Below are 8,570 nucleotides of genomic sequence, written 5' to 3' on the forward strand. Positions count from 1 at the left end.
ACTGTTTCTTCATGGGTAATTAGAACTGAGTACTATTAAATTACAAGGCCCAAAAAGAAATGTAGTTAGTGATGGAATGTGGTCTGTCCTTGAAGGGCACTTCTTAACTGAGAGCTTGAATGTGGATTTGTTAAGCATTCCTATTAGTGCACAGGAAGGTCTGATGTGGCATTTAAATTGGGAGAGAAATTCTTGTTGAGGCTGTGTTTCCATCCACTGTAAATTGAAAGGTCAGCCATAAATTTGAGATCAGTTCCCAAATTTCCCTCACCTTTGAGCATTTCTAGATCAACAGTGCTGGGAAGAGTTAGGCATTAGCCACCATCTGCTTCACCTTCATGCCCTGTGTTTCTTCCTGCTGAAAAAGAGAGCCTAGGACACAAATTTGATTGTGTCTCTTTTTATGCTGCTTTAAGAGCAGCCTGGCTGTGGTAGTCTGCTAAGGCTCTGACTGACTCTCATCTTTGTATTTCTTGCAGTGGCTTGGGATACATCACTGGGTCGAGTGTGAAGCAGGTTGCTGGAGACTGGCACTGGGCGTTGCGGGTAAGCCACTCCTAATACCACCTTCATGTGAGCTGCAAGGGTGGATCAGTGATGGGGAGACTTCTGTCACACAGCTCCTCAATCTGTTGTTATACCTAGAAGGTAAGAGGATTGGGAGTCATATCTAGGGATATTAAGTGCATAGCAGATGCACTCTCTAAGCAAACAGGAGCAGTATGTGGGTTTGACTGCTTGTGCTTTGGTTTCTCCCTGCCTGGGAGCGAGATTTTTTTCCCAATCACTTCATTATCAGCCCATCCATGATTTCTTGATGAGCCATTGGCCTTAAATCAACTCCACAGTGACCTGCTGTCAAGAAACTCCGAGAATGGCTTCCTGCTTTGAGGAAAAAACACTTTGTTCCAGTTTCCGCTTGTTTTTCTGCCCTGAGACAGTCGGTTTCCTTCTATTTTAACCTCTTGGGCCCCTGATAAATGTGTTGAAAAGATAATACACTCCAATCACATAGGCACAAACAGATCCTGCACACAAAGATGTCTTGAAAGAGCTGAGAGGAAGTGGCCCAGCAGAACTGTTGTCTGACCTTTGGCAGGCTGGCTGGCACGAGCCCCCATGAGGTGCATTCTCTGGCTCTGGCACTTGGTGAAGACAACAATTCTCATGGAGCTCAGGCCAACACCATTTTTAACAGCAGGTGATGAAATGCATGGATTCCCATCTCAAGCCAATGCACCCCTCTGTGACCCAGGCCATTCCCTCCCTGTCCACCAAGGGTAAGCCAAGCCAGGAAAATCGCCGTGAGCAGGTCATCTGCAGCTGGGAGGGTGGAGAGGCTTTTCCAGCTGTGGAGAGGCTTTTCCAGCTGTGGAGAGGCTTTTCCAGCTGTCAACCAGAAATGAAAAGTTGATTAGTCTACATCTTCACACCAAGAGGATGGCCACCTCATTCAGTAGCAGAAATACTCCAAGGGCAAAATTAACTTTTGAGTAGAGACCAGCGTAAGGAATATGAAAGCCCAAAGCTTCTCCTCACCCTGATCAATGGGCTTTAAGCAGGTTGATTCATTGGAGCACTCATGTGTTTCTCTCTGTAAAACCCAAATGATTAATGTGTGCAAAGAGTTCCTCACCAGCATCTTTCTCTTCAGATGAAGTGTCCATAGTTATCCTGAGAAATCCAGGCTGTTGCATGCTGTACCTCTTATGGGATCATGATTTCCACTGTGACAGAGTGCTCCATGGCTCCCTGATTGTACAGGATCATAGAATCAATAAGGTTGGAAAAGACCTCAAAGATGATCAAGTCCAACCTGTCACCCAACATCTCATGAGTACTAAACCATTGCACCAAGTGCCACATCCAATCCCCTCTTGAACACCTCCAGGGATGGGGAGTCCACCACCTCCCTGGGCAGCACATTCCAATGGTTAACAACTCTCTCTGTGAGGAACTTTCTCCTCACCTCAAGCCTAAACTTGCCCTGGTGCAGCTTGAGGCTGTGTCCTCTTGTTCTGGTGCTGGTTGCCTGGGAGAAGATACCAACCCCCTCTTGTCTACAACCACCCTTCAGGTAGTTGTAGATCAAGGGGAATCTGACAAGCTGCATGTCTCTCTGGTGGTTGCTTTGGACAGCACTGCTTAGCTTTTGCAGTCCAACAGCAAGGATGCTTCCAGACATCAGCATAAAGCAGCTTCTGTCCCTATGGCAATCATTGTGCTCTTGAAAGATGTAAAAGGTTTCCCCAGGTGATGCTTGCCTCTGTGGTCTCCAAATCCAAGAGAGGTCAGGAGTAATCTGTACTTCAGTGGGCTGAAGAAGCCAAAAGGGCACATTGGCAAGTGGCAGCTTTGTCTCTGGATCTCACAGCAATGTCAGTGTTTCCCTGGAGCACTGCTGAGTATCAGTGGGTATTGTCCTGCTGGGGGTTAAGCCTTTAGATAGAAATCAGAGAGGCTTCAATTATATGGCCCTTGAAAAAACCTCAACATTTCCATTTTCCCCCCCCAACCCAGTGCTGTGTCTTCTGTTCAAATGTGCTGAGGACACAGTGTCAGGCTGCCTCTATCCCTGGATGAAGGATTTTCCTGACTTTCCAGTTCTGAACTATTTTTGTCTTGCTTTCCCTAGCAGAATTCTGAGTTTGTCATCTTTGGTCATGAAACACTGCTCTCTGTGGAAAGGCCATTCTCAGGTTATTATTGGAAGCACAAGGGGTGTTTGGGAGCAGGAATTTATGTTTAAAATAGCCTGCATAGAAGAGATGATAGTTCAGTGACCAAAAAAAATGTTCCTGTGTCCCTAACACAGCTATTTTCCATCCTGACAATGAGGGAATTCCAGTGTCAAAACAGGAATCCTCTTTGTAGCTTGCAAAACACTCTGGGATCTTTGGATTTCTATCTAGTGATTGGGAGAAAAGATTTGCCCCTCAGTTTAAGAAGGACATTGAGAGACTTGAACATGTCCAGAGAAGGGCAATGAGGCTGGGGAGAGGCCTCAAGCACAAGTCCTATGAGGAGAGGCTGAGGGAGCTGGGGTTGCTTAGCCTGGAGAAGGGGAGGCTCAGGGGAGACCTTATTGCTGTCTACACTACCTGAAGGGAGGCTGGGGGTTGGTCTCTTCCTCCCAGATAACCAGCAACAGAACAAGAGGACACAGTCTCAAGCTGCACCAGGGGAGGTTTAGGCTGGAGGTGAGGAGAAAGTTCTTCCCAGAGAGAGTTGTTAGCCATTGGAATGTGCTGCCCAGGGAGGTGGTGGAGTCCCCATCCCTGGAGGTGTTCAAGAGGGGATTGGACGTGGCACTTGGTGCCATGGTTTAGTCATGAGGTGTTGGGTGGCAGCTTGGACTCAATGATCCTTGAGGTCTCTTCCAACCTTGGTGATTCTGTGAAACTGGGAAATCTAACCCTTCAATGCATCTTCCAGCCTCAGTTTTCAATATTTCTTGGTCTGCTGTCCACTGAGGTAATCTGATGAAGCTGCCTGAAAATGGCAAGCTGTTGTGGGTTAGGTGAAAGAGGGATGCATGTCAAGCAAGGATTTGCCAAGCCATCATGCTTCCAAGGTCCAGAAATCCTTCCCCTGGCCTCACTGCCTTTAAAAGGCTCCTACATGCTTCCAGAAACTAGCTGGTCTCTCAGCCCAGCTGGGAATTGGTTTCCAAAGAGTTAAATGTCACTGAAGAACCAAATTTAGATGAATCTTGGAACTTTAGTAGGACTGCTTCAGTCAGAGCATTCTCAAAGCTGCATGCTTCCAGAGTGAGATAAGAGTCCAGGGAATGACAGGGAGGAAGGAAGGAGCAGATGCCTCAGTGTGCTTACAGATTCTGCCTAACTGTAAAGAATCAAGCTGCTGAAACTAAATAAATGTAATCTCCTCCTTCCTGCCTGGTGACAGCAAGCCCTGCTGACTCCTGTGCTAATTCCCTGCTCCTTTCTTGCAGGTATCTCCACTGCTGGGAATGATAACAGGGACACTCATCTTGATATTTGTACCTGCTGCTAAAAGAGGAAATGCTGAACAACTCGGGGCCCAGCTGAAGGCTCAGACCTCATGGCTAAGAGACATGAAAGCACTGATTAGGAAGTAAGAGCACTTCAGCCAAAACCATTCCCTGTCCCTAATGGTGAATTGGAACATCCAGTGGCCTGTGCTCTTAGCACTGGGGGACTGGAAAGTGGCACCATGCAGGGAGCTGGGGGAAGCTTAGTCTGTGCACCTATGTTTTCATGAGGTACAGTGATGATGATGATGGCTTCCTACTTCTGCTCTAACACTTCCAAGACTGAGATCTAAGAGATCCCAATGCTTTGTTTGGCTCATGCTTCAGACAAATCAAGGCTTTTGAAGTGTAGAAGATGCTGTATTCCTGTATTAATTGTTGTGCCACTCTTGTTCAGACACTTAGACCCTTTTTCTTCCATGAGGGAGCTACGCTGCTGAGGGGAGAGTTAAGTGGCAGAGCGACTTAAGAGTGGGAAATACACAAAAGCTTGCAAAATAAGGCAGATTTAAATGTATCTGTGTAAGACAGCCAGGTGTGACTGAATGCCCAAGCACTGAATGTGCTCATGTGTGGAAAAATGTGGAGCTGTGCAGAAAGGTTTGTGTGCTCACCAGTGGTGCAGCAGCTCTGCTTGCTTCCAGAGCGCTGGCTGTGAATGTGCAATCACTTCTGAATTCAGTGTTCTCTTGGAATTCTGATGGGAAACTTCTGGTGTCCCTCATTTTTGGAACTGCTGGCTAGATTTGTCTCCCTGCTACTGCCATCCAGTATCAAAGGGCTATGAAAATTGATGGTGGCTTATAGACAGGAGCATTTGTCAATGTTTCTGCATTGCTTATGTAGGTAGTTTATCCAAAGAGTAATAGTGGGGAGGGAGAAGTGAAAGTGGTCATGCAGGTAAAGAGGTGATTTAGTGGCTAAGTAGTGACAAAAGTCCCATGAAAAATGTGAGGCAAATCTGAAGAGCTAAGTAAGTTACTATCAACAGAGCATCACATACGAAGAACTATTCCATGCCTCTTATCCTCCACTGCTTTGTACCTTGCATTGTTTCTGCCCCTTGGCAAAGGGAGGTGGCTAGTCTGGGAGAACACTGTTTTGCCACCAAAGCACTGCCAGCTGTCTGGGGCTCCTGCTTCCTAACTTTTACCACTAAACCTCCTCTTGGTTTCACCTCTTGCATCTCCGCAGCCGCAGCTATGTGTTCTCATCGTTGGCCACCTCAGCCGTCTCCTTTGCCACAGGGGCACTGGGCATGTGGATCCCTCTCTACCTTCACAGAGCGCAGGTGGTGCAGAAGACAGCAGAAACCTGCAGCTCACAGCCCTGTGGCACCAAAGACAGGTGAGATTCAGACTCAGCTGCTTTAAAGATGGGGAGAAGAGAGTGTTGGGCTTATTTACCAGAGGAAACAGGCAGGTCCCAGAGGGTCAAGTTACTAGAATGTCAGTAATTTCCTCTAGGCCTTTACAACAATGGTAGGAAGTGCTGGGATTTGTAAACGAGGCTTTATTTCTCTTCTTCAGTGCATGAAGTCAAACCAAGGGAGAAGTGGTGACCTCAGCTCTGTCTTGGTTCCCAGACTGTGGTGCAGAAGTCGAAAAGAGACTTTTGTCTGTGCCTCAGAGGGTGTTTGGAGAGCTGAGAACTTGGGTTTCGAAGCCCCATACTTAAGCTGTGATAGCAGCAGAGGAAGCTGGCAGGTTGGGTAGCCACAGTGGTGGCTGTAATTCAGAGGTTGGACTGCTTCCCCTAAAGGCTACAGAGGCTAACCATGAAGACTTCTGCTTCTACATGAGGGAGCAGCGTGCTTCAGTGCTCTGTATGCTGCTATGTGTGCTGAGTTTGGCTGAAGGATGGTACAGAGATCTGGGTCTGCAGTGCTCAGTGTTATGCAGTGGTTTGGGGTTTTTTTGCCAGTCCCAGTTATATAACATCACTTGCAGCCCAGAAGCTGGGAAAAGTAATCCATTGTTTTGTGCTTTACCTGGATGGCACAAGCCATGAAATGCTAAAAAAGCATTTCTCCAGGTGAATAAAAGAGACAGAAAAATGCTGCTGCTGCTTTTTCTTTTTTCTTCTTCTTCTTTTTTCTTCTTCTTTTTTCTTCTTCTTTTTTCTTCTTCTTTTTTCTTCTTCTTTCTTCTTTTATCTTCTTCTTTCTTCTTTTTTCTTCTTCTTTCTTATTTTTTCTTCTTTTTTCTTTTTCTTCTTCTTCTTCCTCCTTCTCCCTTCCTCCTTCTCCCTTCCTCCTTCTCCCTTCCTCCTTCTCCCTTCCTCCTTCTCCCTTCCTCCTTCTCCCTTCCTCCTTCTCCCTTCCTCCTTCTCCCTTCCTCCTTCTCCCTTCCTCCTTCTCCCTTCCTCCTTCTCCCTTCCTCCTTCTCCCTTCCTCCTTCTCCCTTCCTCCTTCTCCCTTCCTCCTTCTCCCTTCCTCCTTCTCCCTTCCTCCTTCTCCCTTCCTCCTTCTCCCTTCCTCCTTCTCCCTTCCTCCTTCTCCCTTCCTCCTTCTCCCTTCCTCCTTCTCCCTTCCTCCTTCTCCCTTCCTCCTTCTCCCTTCCTCCTTCTCCCTTCCTCCTTCTCCCTTCCTCCTTCTCCCTTCCTCCTTCTCCCTTCCTCCTTCTCCCTTCCTCCTTCTCCCTTCCTCCTTCTCCCTTCCTCCTTCTCCCTTCCTCCTTCTCCCTTCCTCCTTCTCCCTTCCTCCTTCTCCCTTCCTCCTTCTCCCTTCCTCCTTCTCCCTTCCTCCTTCTCCCTTCCTCCTTCTCCCTTCCTCCTTCTCCCTTCCTCCTTCTCCCTTCCTCCTTCTCCCTTCCTCCTTCTCCCTTCCTCCTTCTCCCTTCCTCCTTCTCCCTTCCTCCTTCTCCCTTCCTCCTTCTCCCTTCCTCCTTCTCCCTTCCTCCTTCTCCCTTCCTCCTTCTTTTTCTTTGTCTTTATTCTTGTCTTTTTTTTTTCTTCTTTCTACTTTCTTCTTTCTTCCTTCTTCTTTTTTTCTTATTTTTTTCTTTTTTCTTTTCTCTCTCTTTTTTTTTTTTTTTTTTCTTTTCTTCTGTCAGCTCTTCTGCTTTTTTAGCCTGGGGGTGGGGTGGGGAGGGGAAATAACATCGGGAAAACCTTCTTGCTGGAGCTGACACAATCCCACCCTCAAGTAAAGCACTTAGTGGTTTGGAGGGCCATCAACCAGAGCGCCCAGCGGGCAGTCTCAGGCTGTCCTGCAGAAATGCAGCGAGCAGAAAAGTACAGCTCCACTCTGACTGCCCATCTGCTGTTTACCAAGGGAACTTTTCCACTCCTTGATGACACCTACATTTCGAGCTGCCCTGGAGCTACTGTAACGGAGCTGCCAAAGATTCTGTAATCCGAGTCCTGAACCTCTGCAGCATGGAGAATCTTAGGCAGCTCCTGGCCCTTTAAATTTAAAAGAGCACATTTCAAAGGTATAACCTAACAGCAAAAGAAAGCTGCCTTGAAGTGGTCTGAAAGGGGTTAGGAAGTCAAAGTGTGTTGGAAGTCTCTTTAGTATGGGGCTTCAAAACCCAAGTTCTCAGCTCTCCGAACACCCTCTAAGGCATAGACAAAAGTCTCTTTTCTGCTTCTGTATCACAGTTTTGTTAGGCTTCCTTTCCCTTCAGCTTCATAGCGTTCTGCCTGTGACTTTCCCCTTATCTGATCAATGTGAAGCTATTACTTAGCTGTGTGCATACACAAGCAGCTGTACAATGCACCTTGTAGGAAGCTCAGCCCCACCCGGAGCAGCAGCATGAGACCTCTGCACCCCTTTGCATTTTGATCAGCGCCTGTGTGCGAGGCTGAGTTTCCTACGCTGTGTTTTTCCTAACTGCAGGGGAAGAGTGCTAAAACCACAAGCCCTCAGCAGGGGAGCTCCTTTGTTTTCTTTTGAATCTGGAAAGCCAATGTTCAGGTTTCTAGTAGTCCGTTTCCCCTAGTAATTTGTTCAAAGATTAAGTCCTTTGAGGGGGTAAGGGGGGGAGGAGGGAAGAGGGGGGGAACTCCAATAAATAAACCTGTCTCTCTTTTTGTTTGTTTGTTGGTTTTTTGTCCTTTTTACTAGCTTGATCTTTGGAGCAATCACCTGCTTCACTGGTTTCCTGGGTGTGATCACCGGGGCAGGGGCAACCAAATGGTGCCGGTCAAAAACCCAGCGAGCTGATCCCCTTGTCTGTGCCGTTGGCATGCTAGGATCAGCCATCTTCATCTGTCTGATCTTCGTTGCTGCCAAGAGCAGCATTGTGGGAGCCTATGTAAGTATAATCCTTTGCATATGCCAGCCTCACTCTTACCCTCCCTGCTAAACTCCTCAGAACACTCCCTGTGTTGTTGCCTGCAGGAAGCTTGAGACGTTGGCTTTGCTTCTCCCCTTCTGAATGTCCTTCATTGTGGCACAATCTAGATGTGCCTGGAAGGGATAATGATGTCTCAGCTGCTTAACCCCACTTAGTAAACTGTCCTCAGAACTCAGAGCTGGGGATATAGTGCATGCACGGAAACCCACAGCTCCCTGCCTTCCAAGTGCTCTCTCTGTACCTCTATCCATACC

General features: G+C 47.5%; 1 protein-coding gene across 1 annotated transcript; it reads left to right on the forward strand.

Annotated features, from left to right (window-relative positions):
* Window positions 1-479: 479 nt before the first annotated feature.
* Window positions 480-8,369, forward strand: LOC137440527 (sphingosine-1-phosphate transporter SPNS2-like; the record flags this gene model as incomplete). Its single annotated transcript, XM_068136748.1, has 5 exons — window positions 480-546; window positions 3,956-4,098; window positions 5,210-5,362; window positions 8,085-8,274; window positions 8,361-8,369. Coding segments are annotated over 5 exons (562 nt in total), but the record flags the coding sequence as incomplete, so codon positions are not given.
* Between the last annotated feature and the right edge of the window lie 201 nt (window positions 8,370-8,570).

Source organism: Melanerpes formicivorus, unplaced genomic scaffold (assembly GCF_026170545.1).
Source record: "Melanerpes formicivorus ecotype bairdi unplaced genomic scaffold, bMelFor1.0.p_v2 SCAF_3156, whole genome shotgun sequence".
Taxonomy (NCBI): Eukaryota; Metazoa; Chordata; class Aves; order Piciformes; family Picidae; genus Melanerpes; species Melanerpes formicivorus.